General features: G+C 39.6%; 1 protein-coding gene across 12 annotated transcripts in view; it reads right to left on the reverse strand.

Annotated features, from left to right (window-relative positions):
* NEBL (nebulette) overlaps positions 1–22,645 on the reverse strand; it is a 111,564-nt gene that overhangs the window by 21,028 nt on the left and 67,891 nt on the right. For 7 of the 12 annotated variants that reach the window (XM_082385318.1, XM_082385324.1, XM_082385325.1 and 4 more), the window contains 9 exons: positions 21,650–21,742; positions 18,353–18,445; positions 15,497–15,589; positions 14,130–14,222; positions 12,431–12,523; positions 11,100–11,204; positions 9,948–10,119; positions 8,715–8,807; positions 7,332–7,481 (listed from right to left, as the gene is read on the reverse strand). In XM_082385318.1, the coding sequence (XP_082241444.1) occupies positions 7,332–7,481; positions 8,715–8,807; positions 9,948–10,119; positions 11,100–11,204; positions 12,431–12,523; positions 14,130–14,222; positions 15,497–15,589; positions 18,353–18,445; positions 21,650–21,742 (985 nt within the window). The remainder of the gene's footprint in view (positions 1–7,331; positions 7,482–8,714; positions 8,808–9,947; positions 10,120–11,099; positions 11,205–12,430; positions 12,524–14,129; positions 14,223–15,496; positions 15,590–18,352; positions 18,446–21,649; positions 21,743–22,645) is intronic. The other 5 variants (XM_082385322.1, XM_082385320.1, XM_082385326.1 and 2 more) reach the window with 3 other exon arrangements.

Consider the following 22,645-nt stretch of genomic DNA (forward strand, 5'->3'; position numbering starts at 1 on the left):
GCTTACGGATGGCTTAGATGTGAAGTGTGAGAGGAAGAAAGGTAATGGGATGAAGCCACAGTTTTTGCCTGAGTAGTAGGGTGAAGGAGTGTGTCATCAGCTGAGATGGTGAACAAAGGCAAGAACAGATGTTTGTTTGTTTGTTTGTTTGTTTTGTGGGGAAGACAGGAAATAAAATTTTGGTTCCAGACATAAGATTTAAGATGTGTATTAAACATCCAGCTGTTGGCTATTTTGTCTGGAGTCTGGGAGTCGTTAGAGTTTTAGTGTTTCTGCTCTTCTACACAAATGACAAATGTCAACAGTAAGAGTGGTTGTGATGTTTGAAATAAAAATCCGCAATGCTGTCTCTACACTATTAACCCTTCCAGAAGACTGATAAGAAGGCCTTCTGGTTGTTTGATGCCCAAGGAGTCAAGTCTCTTGGTAGAGTCTAAATCATCCAATGCAGACTGGATGCTTAGACAAGCTCCCAAAGTGGATTAAAACTTCCAAGGCAGAGACTCAATTACCTTCCAGTCTAGGTAACTGGCCCTCTAAATAGCCTCTAAATCTCCTGCACGATAAAGCCCAAGGATAAATGCCCAGAAATCATATTCAGCAGAACCCTGTCTCTGAAGAGACACTGGCTCAGCCCTGCCCACACTGTGGTTCTGGCCTTCCTCAGCCCATCTCCTAGACACACAGCCCCTGGGCTCAAGATATGCCAAAACACACCAGGTTTCCAATGTGCTGTGTTCTCTCTCATATGCTACCTCTCTTCCTAAAACACTTCTTTCCCATTTCTCTGCTTGGCTAATTCTAACTCTTTATATTACTCTATCATAAGGCCTTCCTGAGCACAGTGGATTTATGTATCTGGTTCACCCACCAGAACGCAAGTTCTCTGAAGACAATAAGTATATTTTTTATTTTTTTTGTTTCCAGCATCTCACACATATGGGAAATACTAGATAAATGTTTGGTGAATAAACAGATGGAGTTATGGGTGTTTACCAGGGCTACTGGCTACCTAATTGGTGCACTGCCCTCTTGGCACGCGTATGGGCAATAACTGAGCATTCCAGGATGTACTGAAGCGTCTCTTGCAACCTAACCTCTTTTGAGGACATGTTACATGGGATGGGGTGCTATAAGCACAGCACAGCTGGAGCTGTCCTAGAACTCAGAAACTTGTTTTCCACCAGTTAAGGCAGGACTAGGTCATACCAATAAGATTCTTTCACAGCAAAATGGAAAAGTTCACAAGGCTGGAACACTGACAATGTCTGCTTTGAAAAGTGCCTCTGGGTTTCCTCCCTGTCACACCCCCATCCTCTTTATGCTCCAGAGGAAAACAGAAACACATAAAATACCTGAAGCAAAACTGAACACAAGTTCAAACTGAGAAGGGTAAATATTGGGTGAGACAGGCAAACACATAAAAATACCAGCAATACAAAACACTGTGAATTAAGGAAAACCAAAGGAATACAAAGCAGTACCAGAAGGCAAATACATGTTGCTGGTAAGTGACCTAAAGACAAACACAGAGATCAAAGAAAACTTCACAGTGAAATAAACAGAAACCATCAGGATTGTTTCCACTCAAGAAACTGTGTGTCAAATGAAAATAAGTTAACCTAATCGAATACCAGAAGGCAATAAAGATAATTTCAAATAATACTATTCAAGAATCAAAACAAAATTAGATGAAATTTAAATAAAAGCCTCCTTTATTGAATCGAAGGAACACAGTAGATACGGAAAATGCAAACCCTTTGGTAATGTAATACCTCAGAAAGTAGACCGAAAACTAAAGAAAGCCCAAAATAATCACATAAGACAATGAAAATATTCAGCAATCAAAGCAAGATGGGAAAACATTATGAGAAATGCATAACTAAAACAATGATAAAAATGTAAAGGAGAAGGCTTTTATGTTAATGCTCATGAAAACCAAATGTGAATGATGAAAACTTTGTACTTCTGCCTCAAGGAAATGAGCTGATTGTTTAACCCTTTGTCCTAACAAGCTAAATTTCCTGTAACTCAGAAAAAAGGACCCTGAAACTATGACTCTCATAACTGCCCAGCCATTTAATTCAAAAAGTAAAACAGGTCACCTTCAGGACATAAACACATTCTCATACATAGAAAGAAGAGAAAGAAAAAGGAGTTTATTTAATTTACGGCACTTAGCTTAGGAAATGTAAAGTATCTTAGAATAGAAAAGCTACTTGTTCTACATCCTTCTTGTTACAGATGTGGAATCCGAGCTTGATAAGGTTAGGTGACCTCCCGAGAACCCAGACCAAGCAGTGGGAGAGCGGGATGGTCTCTTGCCCCCACACAGTGTTCTGTCCACCATGGGACCGTGTTGCCACACACGTCACCTCAAAGGCGGGAAGACAGCCCAATACTAAAGGACACCTTTCTAGGACATAACACATTTTATCATACAAAATTCCAATCTAAATTTAAAGAAATCAATAAAATCTGGAAGAAAGGGCTTCCCTGGTGGCACAGTGGTTAAGAATCCACCTACCAATGCAGGGGACACGGGTTCAAGCCCTGGTCCAGGAAGATCCCACATGCTGCGGCGCAACGAAGCCCGTGCGCCACAACTGCTGAGCCTGCGCTCTAGAGTCTGCGAGCCACAACTACTGAGCCCACGTGCCGCAACTACTGAAGCCCACGTGCCACAACTACTGAAGCCCGCGTGCCTAGAGCCCGTGCTCTGAAACAAGAGAAGCCACCGCAATGAGAGGCCCACGCACTGCAATGAAAAGCAGCCCCCGCTCGCCACAACTAGAGAAAGCCCGCACGCAGCAACAAAGACCCAACACAGCCAAAAATAAATAAATAAAATAAGTAAATAAATTTTTTAAAAAATCATATTAAAAAGCTATTAATGAGATTTAAAAAAAATTTGTAAGAAAAAAGATGGCATCTCTCAATACGAACATTCCCTGTTTTTCTTCATCTTACCACTAACAAGTATTGTTCTAAAATTCTTTCCAATTTCTAGAATAGTATTTAAACAAATGCATATGGTTAACTAAGGACACTAAAGGTTTTCAGCAAACAGCTCTCATCACCATGAAAGTTTCCTCCTCCTATGCAGTCACTCAGCACCTCCTTACCAGGGCCCAGTGTAATACACATTTCAAAGGGGACCCCAAATTTCAAAGCAACCAAGACATCATGGATACTACTTCTTTGCCTCCTGACCAGAAAAGAAAATACCCTGGGAATGTTTCCACTTTAGGGGGTTTTTTTTTCAGCTATGCTTTAATGTCATTGAAACATATCAAAACATCATCAAAACAAAAATGGAAGAATTTTCTTGAAAGGCTTCCACAACAGAATTTTAATTTCTAAAAAAACTCATGTATTTATATATGCAGTTCTAATTTTTAAGATATTAATTTTTGTACACCTACAATTATTACAATGTATTACAATAATACAATGTTGTATGTCAATTATATTTCAATTTGTTTAAAAAGTGAAGTGGCATGAGTGGAAAAAAATATTAATTTGACCATTTCATTCATTCACCAAGTATTTGCTGAGTGCTTATTCTAAGAGCTGGAGACAGAGTAGTATACAAAATAGCCAATATCCCAGCCATTGTGGGGCGTCTATCCCAGTGAGGAAGAGGCAGACAAGCACATAAACAAATAAATACATATTTCAGGTGTCAAGTGCTATGAAGAAAGAGTAAAGGGCCAGACAGAATGGGAAGGGGTGCCGTCTTATCTCTGGTAGTTAGAGACGGTCTCTCTGATAAAGTGACATCTGAGCAGAAACATGAAGCAAAACGGATGCAGGCAAGCACACACCTTGGGTGTGGCAGGAGGGGGAGTTTCCCAAGCAGGGGGAACAGCAGATGTGAAGGCCCGGGGTGGGCGCTTTCTTGGAAGGTGTGAGTAAAGCGGGGAGACCAGGATGGCGGGAGTGGACGAGTCTACCGAAAACGGCAGCAAATGGCTCAGGACGGCAGTCAGGGCCCATATCAGGTGCGGGCCCTGTAGGGCAACGGTAAGGATTTGGGTTATACTCTGAATGAAATGGTAGCAAAAGAATAACATGATCTAACTTGTGTTTCAAAGAGATGCTCTGGTTGCCACGTGGAGAACAGACCAGGGCAGAGGGTTGGTGCCTCAGGGTGGCAAGAGCAGAAGCAGAAAACTAGTCTGGAAGCTTCTGTGATGACCCGAGGGAGAGAGGGCAGTCGCTGAAACAAGCAGCGAGGGCAGAGGTGGGCACAAGGGGTCAGATTCTGGATATATTTCTCCCGGGAGAGCTGACAAGATTTGCTAACGGTTTGGATGTGGATGGGAGTAAAAGACAAGTGTGGAGGATGATTTCTAAGGGTTTGAAGTCCGTATCTGGAAAGTTGCAGTTCCTACTTAGCAAGGTGGGAAGCCTGGAAAAGCAGCAGATGTTGCGGGGAAGGTGGTTTTGGACTTATTAGGTTAGATGCGTCACTGATCATTTGAATACAGACAGATATAAAGTACCAATCAGTAGAATGTGATGTGCTTCACTTAAAATAAATAAAATTAGAAGCGTATTCCCAGGTATTCTAAAATCTTTTTGAATTAACTCAGATACCCTGTGGGTATGCCACCACTTGTGTTAATGTTATAAAACTTATTGGTACATCTTTACTTTTGCTTCATACCTCAATACCTAGTTTCCGAAATTGGAAATGTCACCGAACACAGGCCTTGTAACAGGTAACTGAGAATGACAGGCTATAAATGCCTTCGAGGAGTCAGCTTTTCTTACAAGGCATTATTTAAGCTACTGAGACACTCCTTCCTGTCAAAAAATCTCCCCCTACCACCTTCATGGAGTCTGAAATTCCTCCACTTTAAAAAATGTAATCATTCCCTCTTAACCATGTGTTACTCTTCCCCAAATTCTTGTATAAGTGCAAGAATATTTATGTGTACTTTCTTTTAACGGAGACGTTTTCTTAGGCAGTTTGGCATAGTGTAGGGTCCTCTTGCTAGAAATACTTAGGAAGAAAAGGAGTGGTGGCTTGAGAGGAGAAAGAGGAGATAAACCAACAGCAGTAGGTTTTTAGAATGCAGCCTTCGAGGAGCCAGTGGAATTTGGAGATGCGCGAACCTGGCGGGGAAGGAGCCGAGGAACCTGCCAGAGGGGTCTCAAATTCTCCTTCTCTGCATAGACTCATCCAAGGCCTGATCACGGACACAGGTGATGGCTTCTGCACTTATCTGCAGTGCGGCCTCCTCCTGTGGACTCTGCCTGCCTGCTCGATGCCTCCATTTGAATGTCTCTTTGATGCACCACTTCTGTGCTCTGTTCTCTCAAGGAGAAACATTATTTTCCCACAGCCCCCTTGGCCTAGCTAACTTCCATTTAGCATTCCCATCTCAGCTCAAATCTTCCTACCCTGGGGAAGGCTTCCTTGACATTGAGGCCAGATGGAGTCCCCCCTTTGTGGCCCCCATGACCTCCCCTCAGAGCACTTACTGAGTCCATAATTATATATTACTTGGGTAAATATCTGCTCAATGTCAGGGCCCCCCCCCACCCCGCCCCAGACTCCAAGCCCCTTAGAGCAGATGCATATCTCTGCTGCTCAGTGCCGTATGCATTGCCAGATCCGAGCTCTTGGCTGCTGTACAAAGAGCACTCAAACATTTGGTGAGTAAATGAATGAATGCCTTGTTTGTGTGTACAGACATGAAGTAAAAGGGTCCCTGACGAAGCAAACACTAAGGTGCGCCGCATTTGCGAGAGACATCAGCTCCAGTACACTGAACTGAGTGAAGTTAAATAAGGTTGATCGAAATTTGTTCTCGTATTTGCTTTGGGTTTTATTTATCTCATCAGGCATCAACATTATTCTGTACCTCTAGAGCCACAGAGGACACTGAAGGGAGAAATCAACAACCCTAAGTCCAAAGAAAAAAAAAAGTTACTGAATCCTTTGTTAGATAAGCAGACACATGTCTGTAGTAGTTGCCAGAGGTTGGGGGGTGCGGGAGATAGGGAGAGATTGGTAAAAGGGTACAAATTTTCAGCTATACAGTGAATAAGATCCAAGGATCTAAAGAATAACACAGTGACTATAGTTGATAACACTGTATTGTATAAATGAAATTTGCTGACAGAGTAGAACTTAAGTGTTCCTGCCAAAAACAAAAGAAAAAAAAAGAAGAAAAAAGATAAATCTGCGAGGTGATGGATGTGCTAATTAACTAGGTGGGGGGACATCTCTTCACAACGTACACATACATCAAACCACCACGATGTATACTTTAAATATCTTACAATTTTATATGTCAATTATACCTCAACAAATCTGAAATTTAAGAAAAGAAAAACCTTTCTACCAAGGTAGGGCCAGTCTGAATGTATAATTTAAGACGTATTGACTATAACTGATTTTATTCTCATAGGTGTTTTCCTATGAATGCAAAAAAACAATTACTCAATTACAAGAGATTTCATAGTTTCATCAGGTCCTCAGTCCCATTACATGTTCCCCCAAGATGTTAAACTGCTCAACTTCAAAATCTCCTGCCTCAGCAATTTCAGCCCTATGGACTTTGGTTGAAAAGGAAATTCAGTTTTCCTTTTGTTCTTCTGTGCTCACTACTCTCTCCCTCCCCATGTCACTAAACCGAAGTTATACCTCAGTCTCAACCTTTAACAACAGCTTTATCAGCAGGAGTAGTTAACATCCAAAACAATTTCAACTACCAATTTCTAGACCTAACCCACCAGCTTGGATGCAGAAAACAGGAGAAGGTAGAGGAAAAGTATGGTTATATAAAATACAGAGAAGATTATTAACAATCAACAGTATTTTCCATTAAAAAAAATCTCATATCCCAAGTACATACTCCATTTCTTTTTGGCAAGATCTAACTCTGTCTGCAGCTGTAAATCAATATTTAAACACACAAATTCATAGCAACCTCTTAGCCACTCAAATATAACCGAAAGATTGATTTTCCTTAATGGAAATCAGATACAAACTCTGTAGAACTCAAGTTTCCACTCTGGCTGTGTATATCCATCACATATAACTCCTGTGAAACAAACTCACGTAGCAGAACCCAAGACCCTGTTGTCATTAAAGATCCATTTGTAGCAAAAACAGTGAAGTAAGACAGGAAAAACAAGCATGCAAAAATGCAAATTAGTAGTTTAAAAAAAAAAAAAAAGACTCAACTTTCTAAACATAATTTAAAATGTTCAGATACACCCAGGCCAAACGCTTGCGCAAAAGTGACAAATTTGTTAAAGACACGCTTGTGGCACATTAAAAAAAATTTCTGAGAGTGGTTAACGTCTGATACCTCCTTCATCAGACGGTCTTGTTACCTCACTGGAGCACGAAAAGCTAGGGTAAATCTCGGATATTTCTGATTTGTCATCTCCCAGACCTGTACCAAAAGTACTGCTCGAATGAGATCGAGACCGTTGTCTCCTATAATGATTCGCCTTTTCTATATTGGAGGGAAAATATTCATACTTGTGATTAAGTGACTTGAAGAACAAAGGAAACAAAAAAATTACTTAAAAATTTAACAAGAAAAATAATCCCTTATTAAATTACAATCCAAAAGCTCAGGTATTAGAAATTCTAGTCACCTATTCCCAAACTTCAGCACACATTGCATCAACTATATAATTGACTTAATGATTATTTATACTCATTTTTTGTCTAAATTTTAAAGGAGAGATGAGGGATGGGAAATTGACAAGAACTAAGAAAACACTGGCAAACTAGTAAACTTCTATCAAACAAAAGGTTTGGTTATAAATAATTCTTTTCAAATATCACCAAGGATACAGCATTTGTTGCCTTTATTTTTAGAAAATTAAATACAATTTGGCTGATTATGTAGATCAAATTAACTATACAAATATTAGAATCCCTACTTTGCCTTGGGCTTTCAATTTTGTTAATGTCAACAATTAAACGTGGAGTGTAAATCAGGGGGCAGAGTAAGACCTAAATGATATATCTATTTATATTTTTAAAATACTTGCATAACTGTCAAATCTTCAGTTTGCTAAATGTGGTCTGAAAGTCTGAAAAGTCAACCCATGCTATCACTATACGCAAACATCCAAACCATTTGGGTTTTGCTTTTAATTATAAACATGCAGTCTAAGTTAAAAGTCAAATAAACTTCCTAGGTAAACTACAAATTTTGCATTTTCTAAAAACTCAGAGATAAATTTTAAGGATACGTGAAAATCTATTTTAAGACATTTATGATACTATATAGAAAATCTCCCCACTGTTTTACATAGAATTCTTAATTAAAGAAGTCTTTAAAGAACTATACCTTTAAAATGTTGCGTTTTTCATGAAACAAATCTCCTTTATGTCTTAGCAGTTTAGTGCAGTCCAAAGAGCTGCATTTGAAAGCCCAGAAAACCTCTAAAATCATATTCACTAATAGAAAGGGGATGTAAGTAAGCTCTAGACACCTTTAAAATAAATCTAGAACAAACTAATCTAGGATATATTAAAAAGCCCTTTTGCAAGTTTTGTTTTCATAAATGATTAATGGTATATTAAATAGCACAGCAACTTTTTCAGTTTTTCAAATCCCAAACTTAAAAATTCACACTACACAAACGGCACAATGAGACTCCACAGCTCACAGTAGCTTCTCTTTGAGGACAAAACCACGTAAATGGGGAGGAACTCAAAATGTAAGCAGTACCAGAGAGCATATGTAGACTTCTAGACTGAATATTGTCTTCCAGGGGATCAATGTCGAAGATGGAGCCAGGATCTGTGCGCCAAACTTTGAGGTCTTTTACCAAAGGAAGAAATCAACAAATCAAGAATGAATAAAAAAAAGTCAGCACCCAAGAGAGTCAAGCAAAAGTCTGAAAAGGGGCGTATGCAAAAAGCAAGCATGTAATAGGCAAACCCACTGTGCAGCCTACTTCAGAGAACAAAGGGATATTCACACTCACTGGATTTGCTAAGAAAACTTTGTGATCAAATTTAAGTTGCCTGGTTTATTCTTCATTGACCTTCCACGGGGAGCCTGTGAATCATCACCCAACACACGTGCACGCCAGACAACTCCCCGCATCCCTGAACCCTCACCACTCGTGCTCTCCACACACTGAAACAGGTAAAATGTTGGGTTAAAACTCCTGATTAAGGACATGTGAGTAATTCATAAGAAGCGACTAAAAGGTTTTTGTCTAAGAAAACAAAATAAAAATCAAAAACTTCTCCCCCTACGACAGAAACAAATGTTGAACAAATTGAAAAATTAGTAACTTTCCTTTCTAGCCCTGCCTTAGATTTTAGTATAAGCCTTGCTCTGTCACCACTCAACACTATGTTCCTAAGGTTTTCCCAGGCTGACAAGAAGGAACGGCAGGATGAGAGGTTCCTTCCTCTCTGATTTGTGAGACTTTCAGACAGCTCTCGATTCTCCCAGTTCAGAGATAATATTAAAAAATATATAAGCTATTCATATTGCGGAAACCATCAGAATCTCTCCGGCATGTCTATTTGCAGTAAAAGGACGTAAATGGGATTACTTCTGTTATGTCACCCACGCAGACAACGTCTGCAGTACAATTATACAGTACATAAGTTAAAGGGAAACAAAAAAATTGCTCAACCTTCATTATCACCCATGTCTGATATTTGGGCTGCTTCTTTGCATAACAAGTAGGAACACTCTTAAGACCAGAAGGTTATTAAAGACAAGAGAACGTCCAACAACAGAATGGATTTGCAATGATACCTGGCAAAGGCCATGAATCCCATCCAACACGGTGCAAACCATATTACCTGTGGTCCACTTTCACCTGGGCACCACCTCAAGCATTGGAGGAGGAGTCCGATGAATAAGGAAGCGAATTTTAAAGCCAGGGCAAGCACGACCTTTTTGACTGTGCAGACTTGCCAAGCAGGCCCGTCAGCTTACCAACGATGATTCCAGGTCTCCTGTCCATCTCCACGATGTGAGGATGGACCCCTTTATAGGCGGCATCGCTGACGACCTGGGTGTTTTTCCTCACTCGCTCTGTCACAGGGTCATCCACAACAGGAGTGAAGCCCCTTCCCTTTGTCTTTTCAAAATCTTCATGATATTTCACCTGAAAAAGGGAAAAACCATATTAACTCAAACTGAAATTTCCTGACTGTTACACAGCTCACAAAATTTTGATATAACGACAGTTGTCACTGTACCAGCTGCATCTAGATTATTTTCTACATAGATGTATCTTTTCCAATTATTCCAAAAATAATGTCTGAAACTTCAGTTTCCTAGCATCAGAAATCAAGCTGACATTTTCACAATGATTTTCATCGTTATGGTTAGCAGCTCTTTTAATATACAAACCTGTGTATCAGTAAGATGTGTTAAAAGATATATTTTTAAAATCCTGGTTACTTCCTAAAATGAACTCACTTAGGTATAAAGTAATATCCTTTCTCTTAAACTTTAGTATGCAATAAAATGATAAGGTATTTCTACACAATTATTCAAGAAAGCCATATTATTTAAAATTAGATTGACAGTTACAAATAATTATATATATATATATTTTTGTATATAATTACAAAAACATATATATATTTCAAAACATATGTTTTTCATGTTCTGAAATTGGATTAGGGTGATGGTTGTTCAACTCTGCAAATTATACTAGAAACCACTGAATTGTATACTTTAAATGGGTGAACTTTATGGTATATAAAATACATCTCATGAAACTGTTTTTAAAAAATACATATTTTTATATTCTTTAAACATGTAAACATACCAAACTCAACCTTAAAATTAATTGAAAAGAAGTCCAAGCAAATATCTTTCATAAAGTACGTTTACAGCAGTCATGTTAGAAATAAAAAACACACCCAAAAAAATCACTGAGAAAAATTATTTTATTAGACTAAATATTTTCATTACATTTCAGTGTGATTAGAAAGCTCCCCCCAAAGGACGGGCCCATCGGCCTTTCCATGCTTTGTTAGTTATCCAGATTAATGGTGAACAACGCCATCAGTGCATTGGGTGGTGCCATTCCTTAGTATGTTTTAGTCACAGATGGAGGACCTGGTTGGACCCTACCATTGAAATATGATTTTGAGCTTCTTTGACATGTCTGAGACCAGGTGTATCTAAAATCAGACTTGGTCTACCTTTCATCTGTCTCTGGTCCTGGGTATATTTTACCTGCAAAGTAAACAGTAGAACATACTTAAAAATAAGACAATTATAGTTGAAAAAAATTACATAACTTTTTCAAGCTTCCCAAGTGAGTGGAACATATACAGCGTATCGTGAATTACTTCCCAGGTAACTTGTTTGGTGAATTACATTTCGTTCTAGAATAAGGATCTAAAATTGTACTCTCGATGGTCTCCTTTAAAGGCTGCAGCCAAGATGACCTAAATCTCTCTACCAACTGAAAACAAATGTGAGTGAGCAACATCCACTAACAATGAGTCAGTAAAAGTGGTTACCACACTTAAACAGGAAAAATCCAAAGCTAAATGGAACCTAAATTTATTTTTCCATTTCTCTATTTCCCCATTTCCCACCATAACACTGAAAGAATGCATATGGAACATCCCTCTAATTCCTTTTATTCGCCCACTGCCGACAACAAGAATCAATAAGTAACAAATTTAGGTTCCCTCTAAACAGCCACCACTTAAAGGTAGTTTATGTTGAATACAATCAGCATCTCTGGACAGAAATGCCACTAGAGAGCTGTGCACTGTAAAACCTAAATGCTGATTCCTAGGCATAAAGCTCTTTTTGACATCTGACCATCAGAACACTGCTATTTGTGAAGCTGATTATGTATAAGTTTAGGATACCAATTATTGCAGACCTGAGGGCATATGTGCATTCAGAACGGAAGCCCTGGTATTTCCTAAGAGAAAGTCACCGATGTGCACCAAGGGACTTTAATGAGTAACTGAATTCTGTGTTAAATATATTTAAAAAAATTTTTCCCCTCTAAGTCCTTACTCTGGAGTTATGAGTCATTTCTTATTTTGTTTTGCAGAGAGGATTTAACAATCCACATTCAATGGAATACATCTGTAAAATAACAATTGTTTAACTTACACATCAAAGACTTTACTACTTTCAAAGACACTGGCTAAAATAACATGAATCATTGTTTAAATGAACATAATACAGTTTAAAACAAAACTTTAAATGTAAGTGTTGGTCACATCTGGAAATATCAACAAAGAGTTGCCGGATAATATAAAGTTAGACAGTGGCAGCTTTTGGAAGTCATCTGAAATAATACATGTACTTATTGCATATATTACAAAGGTTTCTTGGAAATCGATTTTATTTTCACAAGGAGAAAACAGGTTTGCAAGTAAATAATATAAAGGACATGCCCTTTGTGATAGCCCCAAGTGAATAAAACAACTTGCCGAACTAATATTTTCTTGATTCTTCTTTACTCTTTCCATTTCAGGAGTTATACTTAAAGCCGTAGCTCTTCCCAGCTGACCTTTATAATAAACCTATCATTTCAGAAAACAAAAAGCAGAGCACTGTGAATCAATTCACCTAAGAGTCTCATAGTACTTATTTTAAAGAGCTAGCCAAGGAAAGGAAGCTATGAAAAAAAAAAAAAAAGGATGCTATCAGAGGTTTAGTCATATTTAAAATGTTTGCATCTTAAATCATTCTATTTTAATTCATCCCATAGCAGTGAATCACTGTGAATAAAATCACTATTAATGTACTCATTATATGGGCATACCATCGGTAGAGCCGTAATAAGCATTTTATCACAAAGGACTATGATGTGAAATGTCTTCATGGATATTACTTTAAGGTACTCTTACCTATATAGGATGCTGCTATACTGTTATGGCTTTAGTAATTAACTGTGGCAGAACTTTTGCCAGCATGCCTAAGTAGTAACCACAGTCATCCATGAGGCCAGCATTCTTCCCACTGCTCCATCCCTCCTTCTCCAGAATCATGTTCCCTTTTGAGAGTAACAGAGTTACATCAACTGTGACTCTGAATACATTGGGAAAAAGTGAGCATCTACTTCTCCAAAATATAGTTGTCAGGGAAAGTGCCAAACAAGAAACTGCCTTTCCTTTATAATCCGGTCAAAAGGACTTTAAAGGTTTGAAGAATAAAAGATTTCTTTGAACCTAACAGATTTCCAAATTTCCTCTTCCAAAGAACCCAATTTATATGTTAATGACTTCAAAAAAGGATTCTCTCAGTGAACTGCATGCACGGATTACATAACAGAAAGGAGTCAGAGCAGGACAGGAGTTGGTGTCTGAGTAAAAGCTAACAGCCCCTCAGCAAGTGGCCCCCAAATGGACCTGTCCCATGTGACCTACTCAGCCAGGCACACTTTATAATTTTCCCCCAGCATCATCCAAAAATAAAGTGACAACAGCTGGGAGTGGGAGATAGGGCCGCAAAGGCTACAGAACAAGAATATGTATATATATGCAGGAAAGGGACTGGGAAAGCGTATTTGTAGGGCCAAGATGCCAGAAGCTGCCACTGTAAGCCTTTGGGGCACCACAGAAACCACAAGCGTGAAGGAAGACCGGGTAAGAGGGATGCACAATAACCTGCAAACAAAAATCACACTGTAGGGGCTTCCCTGGTGGCGCAGTGGTTGGGAGTCTGCCTGCCAACGCAGGGGACACGGGTTCGAGCCCTGGTCCGGGAAGATCCCACATGCCGCGGAGCAACTAGGCCCGTGAGCCACAACTACTGAGCCTGCGCATCTGGAGCCTGTGCTCCGCAACAAGAGAGGCCGCGACAGTGAGAGGCCCGCGCACCGCGATGAAGAGTGGCCCCCGCTTGCCGCAACTAGAGAAAAGCCCTCGCACAGAAACAAAGACCCAACACAGCCAAAAATAAATTAAAAAAAAAAAAAAAAATCACACTGTAGTCACTGGGAACTCTATCAGGGAATGCCTGGCTGGACTCACAATACCTAAGACCCTGAAACCTTTCCAATAAATTGGCAGTCAATTGAGAGCAGGCTATCAACTCAAGGTCATGAAAACTTTGTAAACACGATTGCTTCACTGACATGTTGACAATATGTTTGCTCTTGTAAGAAAAAAGTTACTAAGATCACACATTGCTGAGGTTCTTCTGGTTTTCTTTAACCCTCTTCAGCTCTGGTGGATCAGAAATTGCCGTTGCCTGTTTAATCTCTCCTCTGTATTTTACCTGTGGAGGATAAATAAGACTTTTAACAAATAGTATAATGGTCTCCACCCAAATAGCAACAGAGGACGAGCCTCAAGATTAACCCTAATTTTTAAGCATCTTTTTCCACAGTAGATGCGTGTCAACCTTTCAGTTCAAATGCATCTGGATTCTGATTCTTCTAACTTAGCAGGCACGAAGCGCTGTTGTGCTTCTTAAAAATGATTTTTTTAATAAATATATTGCTGTTCAATACCAAAACTAACTGCAAATGCCACAACTAAAGGTAATGGAAATATAAGGGGAAAACATTGTAATGAAATCATTACAAGAGAACTACAGTGAAGTAGCCACAGCAGCCTGGGACGCTGGCTTTGCTCCCATCCTGACCCTGGAGCCTCCACCTTCAAAAGAAGCTGCAGATCCCTCACTCCTACCACCATCAGGGATCTTGTAAGGATAAAGCAGTCATCAGCCTGAACTCACTCTTAAATTTTAAAGTCTCTCAAAATTACCCATTTTAGAAGAAGGTTACTGTTTATAATGGTAAAAGTTCCATAAAAGGGTGAAAGAATGGGAAAAATAACTATTGGGGGACACATCTGAAAGAGATTTCTGAATTCAGGGAGGCCTGGGTTCAAATCCCAGCCCTGCTGCCACAAACCATGGGTTCCCCAGCATGTTCTCTAACTCCTCAAGCCTTAGTTTCCCACACCTACAAACCAGGGGAGTAAATCGTGCCAACCTCACGGATTTATATAAAGCATTTAGCACAGGGTCCACATTAGAGGAACCTCATGATTGTTAACTACCATTGCTTTATTAGCAATAGATTGCTGACCGATTGGATAATGTTTTCTGTTTTATTTATAAGGTTCCCTGCCCTGACATTATGTCTTAGAACCCCAGTCAAGCCAGGTCTTCTTTTGCCTTATGCCAACAGACAATTTGTTTTCTCAGACTGACAACAGACCCACTATACTGCTCTTTAAATCTGCATGTAGTTTTAGAGATTTACCAACTATGAGGTCTTATCCATCTTTGTGTACCAGTGACCAGGATAATGCCTGGCACGTTGCCTAATGAAGATTTCTTGAATAAACAAGCAGGACTGAAGGTCAGCAAGACAGTCCCCAATTTCCTGGACTAACACGAGAGGTCTACTGTCCCTCAATATGTGACTGTGGAAAGGAAGCAGCCAAGATGTAGAGGGTCTAATGCTTTTCAGAAGGCGTTGTAAAGAATAAAAATATACACTGTTTGGTAAAATATAAGAGGAAACAGAAACAACTTGCCGTGCTCAGATGCTCCTGGTTTTTCCTCACTCTCTCTATCTCTGGCGTCATGCTCACTGGAGTTGCTGTGTAACATTGCTCTTTGTACCGGAGCTGAGAGACAAGCGCAAGACAGTGTGGGATTATGGGAAGGAAGTGTGAGCTAGCACACTGCAACTGACTAAAAGAAACGTTACACAGTCACAGAGCATTCATTAGCTAAAATCTTCATTAGGATTTTATAGCGAAATATGCTTTGCTAAAAGACTTCGTCAACACAGTGATCCCAGATCTAAACCTTTTCTTGCCCAAATGTTTTGAATTCTACCTTGGGTTGTTATTCTTCAAACTGCATAATTTAGTGGTGGCCTCTCTGCGTTCGATCTTATCAGCTATGATAAACGATCCCTTCTGTGAGCTCACAGCACGAAAGCACCATTACCAAATGACCGTTTTATATTTAAAAATTAAAATGCTGCATTCTTATCATTAGAAAGGAGGGCTATGCCAGTCCTATGCCCGCACCTCACTGAGTGCCTGTAACTATGTAAAGAAACCCTGAACCTCAAAGTTTCCTCCTCTGCCAAGTTCCAACATTAGAAGCCCATGCTCTGGCTAGCATTATGGAGATATTTCTGACTGACTGCATAAAGGTGGCTCTTTCTTAGCTGGGGGATCAGACCCAACGTTTGTGGTCAGCTTTCCTGGCAATTCCACAACACCCCAGGAAATAAATGAGGATCCAACACAGAGAGATAGAATGGCATGTCCATCAAATGAACTTTTGACAGGTAAAAGGAAAACTAGAGGTTAAAAAATCCCATTATAAGGAACTCCACAGGGACAGTCTTAATGATTTTTTGGAGTTTAAATTTAGTGTTAGAGAATTTTTTTTTTGTAAGACATCACAAGGCCTACAGGGCCTGCAGATAAAATGGACTTGAGATGTACACCCTCAGCAGTGCATGTGCAAGTGAACAGATATTTGATAAGCCTGGAAAATAAATGAAAAAGGGTCAGGTCCCTGCCAGTGTGATTTCTTTCTCTGTGCCGTGGTATGCAGTTTGAGAGTTTAGGCAGATTCTGTGTCGGATAATTGCCTGAAGTGAGGAAAGGTCCAGTGTAATCTCTATTGATGGCAGGATACAAAGAAAGATTACTCTGGGCTGAGTTCAGAGGAGAAAAAATTGTTGAACAGCATTACTGATGTTGAGAAACTGTTGTAGCCAATTTCTAGTGGATATAAGTTTGGGGACAAATGTTTGATATGGAGACTCTTCACGTATTGCATTCATCCACTCACAAACATGCTGAGCGCTTTACAGGCAATATCTCACTTAATATTCTAGTCCCTGTTTTATAGATGAGGAAACTGAGGCTTGGAGAGGGGTTGGTAGCTTATGAAGGTTATACAGCAGGTAGGGTCTGAAGCTGGGATCAAACCAACAGTCCCGGGCCCACGTTCTTCTCCACTACTCCAGTGTTACCCAAACTTCCACCATGTACACACCACTTCCCATATGACATGCCAGATGTCACCTGTGCTGTGATTTATAGTATTTTCTTATTAAATTAACTCATTTTTGTTTTCAAATAGTTATTTTAAGGGAGTGTTATATTTCTATGATAAATTGAAAACTAGTAACCCTTCTTTTAGAAAAAGGGACACATTATGACAATCTCTAGGCCATACTGAGTGAAGTAAGTCAGACAGAGAAAGACAAATATCATACGATATCGCTTATATGTGGAATCTAAAAAAATGGTACAAATGAACCTATTTACAAAACAGAAGTAGAGTCACAGATGTAGAAAACAAACTTATGGTTACCAAAGGGGAAATGGGGGGAGGGATAAATTGGGAGATTGGGATTGACATATACACACTACTATATATAGATAGATACCTAATAAGAACCTACCGTACAGCACAGGGAACTCTACTCAATACTCTGTAATGACCTATATGGGAATAGAATCTAAAAAAGAGTGGATACATGCATATGTATAACTGATTCACTCTGCTGTACAGCAGAAACTAACACAACACTGTAAATCAACTATACTGCAATATAAAATAACTTTTAAAAAAAGGACACATTAAAACAATTTAATCCCTAAGTCAAGGCCAGCGCATCAGCAGCGACCGTGTGCATCTGAATCATCCTGTCGGGGCACTGGCACTGCCAACAGCCTCCTCGTGGCCTGAGTTATGATTTCTCCCTCCACCGCCTTTCTCCTGCCATCTTCCACCCCAAGCACCCATCACACTAAACCTTCCCCTCTCTGAACAGATCTTGGATCCTGAACACATTCAGTTTGCACTGCCAGGAGGGCCCCTTCTCACGAAATCCACCCCAAACTTTTATCAGTTCCTCAAGATCTAACTCAAATGTGACTCTTTCTCCAAGGGTCTTCCTCTCTCTCACTGACATAGCCCTCCTTCTCTGCATTTCCCCAGCGCTTTGCAAACGGAATTATTACTTAATATTAAATGAGATGTTGCATGTAAAGAACTCAAAAAGCGTAGTAAACACTCGGCAAATATTAATTATTGTTATAGCACTTAATGCACAATCTTTATTTATTGCCACAGCTGTTTCTCCTAGAGACCCTGAGAATACACACCGCCCCTAAGACCCTAACCTCATCTCTGAATGCCCCCAAGAACAAGAACAGAGTAGGCATTCAATACCATGTGCTTTAATAAGCAAATGCACATGCTTGGTGTAATGCTACCCCAACATAAATATGTGTGAAATCTTATCTCCACCTTTCAGGAACTGGCCCTCCTACAATGGTATTCATCGTAGTAGGACTTCACCCGTACAAGTGTCATGCCCACAGAAAACAATACTTAAAGGAATATGATCACACATTGCTGATGTTCTTCTGGTTTTCTTTAACTCTCTTGAGCTCTGGTGGATCAGAAATGGCTGTTCCATGGTTCATCTCTTCCTTGTATTTTACCTGCATGATTTATTTTTTAAAATGTAAGTTTTATTCAACACAAGGCTTAAAAAATAGCTAAGAATTCTTCATTTGTAACTACTGCATAGTTGAATTTTTAATTCCAATATTAATTTTCCTTCAGTGGGAACACAAATTTTTATTTCGTCTGGTGCTTTCAGGATTCCTTTATCCTGAAGTACAAACAAACCCACATCTATTCACCTATCCGTCACTGAAGAGGTTTTTTAATTAAAATAAGCATATATTGCTTGTGAAAATAAATTTTATCATCAGGCAGATGCACCAAAAACCTTGGAAATTATCTTAACATAATAACTTATTATTTTCTATTTGAAAAGCAGTTTCTATTTATTAACATGTTAATTGAAATTCACCATGTATTTAAAGGCAAAAGTCAAACTGAGTTAGCTACAAAGTCTTGGAAACACTGCGTATCCATCTGGATCCAAATGATCCAGAATAAGAAAAAAATAAAAGAAGAGAAAGGGGAAGGTGGAGGGAAATGTACTATGAGCAGAGGCCACTGACTGCTGATCGCTATAGATGGGCCAGTGGCAGAAAGTCAGGAAGCGTCTTCTACCCACACAATCATGTTATGTAAAGCCCGCCTATATCCCGGCATTTGCCTCAATCAAAAGCTCCTCGTTCAAGTCTATTTAGAGGAAGATCAACCAGACAAATGATAATGCCAACACACAGTTATGCCTGGGACAAGCTCTTTAAATTTATGAAATGATTAGTGATGCTATCGTATCAGGTGGTATTTTAATGTGTAAAATTCATGGAAGATTGGATTCGAGAAAAAGGACACATACATATATGTACGGAAACATAGGCTAGACTTAAGAGGCATATGTTGAAATTTAGCCAAGACCTAGATCTACATAAAACATCTTTTAGCAATCACTTGGTAATGTTTAAAATGATTAAAGCTGAAATCCACACTGACAGTCATAAAGAAACGATACCTAAATATCTTTGCTATCATCTATATCTTAGCATCTGTACATTTAATATGAGATATGAGTAACAATGTCAGTATTAGGCCAGATCCAAAACAGTTAAATGGAGAGTACACTGAGACAGACTACCTCTAACTAAGATTCAAAAGTAGTTCTTAACAGAGAAAGCTAATAGCCAAAAGACTTTTGCTCTGGAGGTGGAAAATGTCGAGATCTTTAAATGTTAGAGAATCCTATCTTGGTTTGACAGATCTAGCTAATCTTGAAAGGGCAACTTTCCATTTGAATACTAAGCAGGAGTTTAGGGCCCAACCTCATAGAGATACAGAACTACTATTGTTTGCTAGAAGGGGCAGTGGGATGCTGGGAGATGAAATGATAGACTGTACTAATTTCCGTGATTTTCCTCGGGTGAGAAGCTAAACATGATGAAAGATGAACATTTTTGTTTCTCATATGACTCCAAACTAATCAAAATGGCACAGTCATTTCACTGTAGGCAATAGAATTGCACAGTACAGAACATTTATAACATTATATACCCCAGTACACTGATGGGTACATTTCAGATATTATCATTTGGAAGTGAAGGAAACAACCATTTCACATTTCTCAGCGGAACGCATTTCTCCACCAGACTCGAGTGCTGCCTGACACAGGCTCTCGCCACGGTGGATGGGAATCGTCATGGTCAGGTCCTCCTCCTCATGCCTTCCTCAGGAGAGAGCTTCATTCATGCTACGGGGATTTCAGTGCACTAGGATTCTGCAGATTTTTTGTAAGTTCATTTTGAAGTCTGTTTACCACAGCGTTACCTTGCCTCTCCTACTCTGTCTCCACAAATGCCAGTGCACACATATTCTAAGATGCCAGGTAACCGTCAGAGTTCCTGACAGAGGAGTTTAATCAAGGCAGTTCTACCTGGATGACTTCAAGAAAACTCTGCCTCTAAGGGTGAAGGTGAAGAGAAAGGTCAGGCAAGGGCACGTGAGGAAAGAACCCTACTGAGTTCCTCAGCAAGAAGCTAAATACAGTAGGCCCTCCACTTCCTCAGTGTGAAACCGTGGATATGGAGGGCCAACAGTAAGGCAGTTGAGCATCTGCAGATTTTGGTATGAATGTGTATGAGTGTGTGTGAGTGTGTGTGAGTGTGGGTTGGCGGGGCTCCTGGAACCAAGGCCCGTGGATACCAAGGAATGACTGTATGACAACTATTACCAAATATGCCTATTGGTAAGGATAGCAATTATCCATTGTAAATGTCAAGCACTGAATGAAGAAGTTTTTAATCCATAACATTAAACATCTCCTCTACCCTTCCCCCAAGCTCAAAGGGAACTGGGGGTGGGGAGGCAGGTAATTTATTTTACAAAATTATAGTGAAGGTGTGTGCTTTCCTTTGCTGGAAATTGGAAGAAGCAGAAAGCGAATGGGGCCTTTGAAACCTTCTCTTAAGCCACCAAATGAATGTTCTAGGGCCTTTAATCATTCTGTCAGGGTAAAATTTCTTTCCTCCAAGTTGTGGAAAGGTATTGAAATTTATCCTTTCTCTGAAAAATTTAATACAGTTAAAATTCTGTTCAAAAGGGTGAAATCTAATCCTAGATTTCATTACTGTACTATTAAAGTGATCTATCTCTTATGCACTATGATATATCAAGATGAAATACTGCTTTAGGTTCAAGGGGAACAAGGCTACAGTTTCCTTCTGAAAGTTAGACCTTTGATATTTGATGAAATAGTGTTTCAACAAAGTGAAGAAAAAAAGGCAGCCAGTTTAGTAAAGAACCAAAAACATTTATCTAGCTTATGTTTGCTTTTGGAAAGGATGATTAATGCTATAGAGAACTGGGGGCTTCCCTGGTGGCGCAGTGGTTAACAACCTGCCTGCCAATGCAAGGGACACGGGTTCGAGCCCTGGTCCGGTAAGATCTCACATGCTGCGGAGCAACTAAGCCCGTGCACCACAACTACTGAAGCCTGCGCTCAAGAGCCCGTGAGCCACAACTACTGAGCCCACATGCCACAACTACTGAAGCCTGAGCACCTAGAGCCCGTGCTCCGCAACAAGAGAAGCCACCGCAATGAGAAGCCCGTGCACCGCATTGAAGAGTAGCCCCTGCTCACCACAATGTAGAGAAAGTCCGTGTGCAGCAACAATGACCCAATACAGCCAAAAATAAAAACAAATAAATAAATAAATAAATTTATATTAAAAATAATGCTATAGAGAACTTACTGAACTAATATTCTGCTGATTTTTCTTCACTCGTTCAATCTCTGGAGTATCTTTTACTGCTGTGCCAGCTCCTACTTCTTTCTTATAAAATACCTTTATTATAAGAGAAGGAAAAGAATAACTGTAAGCTTATTAGAATTCAAGTCCTAGAGATCTGATTCGTGAAAAAGAAAATCTCTCAGATTTTAAAGTAACGTGAATACAGCTTCTATTTATGAGAACCAATGTCACGTTAATCAATTAAATAATCCATTATGAGAATAAATGCAAAACTTTGGTTTTGTATTCCACAATATTACAAGTAAACCTCTACTACCTGTTCTAGGGTATGCTTGGTAACTTACATGGCTGCAGATTACTTGCTCTAAGAATATAAATCAGCAAACTAGAGTTTCCTTCTCAAATACAAATATATATCACATGTGTATTTGAGAAAAATCAAAGGACATATTAAAAAAGCTCACTAAGCAGTTATCATTTAATTCAAAAACAGCATGAAGTTTTAAGCAACTGCTATTCTCCAAATGAGAGCAAAGATGCTCTCGTTCTCTTCAAAGAAAACATTAGCTCTATCTTCAACATCAACACTAAGTCAGCCTATTTTCCTTATCTTTCCACTTATTCCTTAGACCTTCCCATGTCTCTCCATCCCTACCAATACCTACCCCTTTCAAACACAAAGCAAAAGAAAAAACAAAGTGTCCTACAGAAAAATAGAATAATTATAAGGAAGTCATACGAGGACAGAACTACTCCCTCTCTTGATATTTGTTAACCCGTAGGTCCCGTGAGTGTTTGTGAGTCGGGGTGGGGAGAGGGGGGTCCTGAAACCACCAGGACCAGTGCGGGTCAGGAGAGCAGGACATGAGAGATGTTCCCCTGCAAAAGCTAGAAATCTGGGCGACCGTGGAATCACAGGAGATAAGGGCCACACTGCCCTTCTCCCTCATCGTCTCCTCCAGCAAGATTTCTCCATTTCTTAGCACCGCCTGCCTG

Source organism: Balaenoptera borealis (assembly GCF_965194805.1).
Source record: "Balaenoptera borealis genome assembly, chromosome: 3".
In the NCBI taxonomy this organism is placed as follows: domain Eukaryota; kingdom Metazoa; phylum Chordata; class Mammalia; order Artiodactyla; family Balaenopteridae; genus Balaenoptera; species Balaenoptera borealis.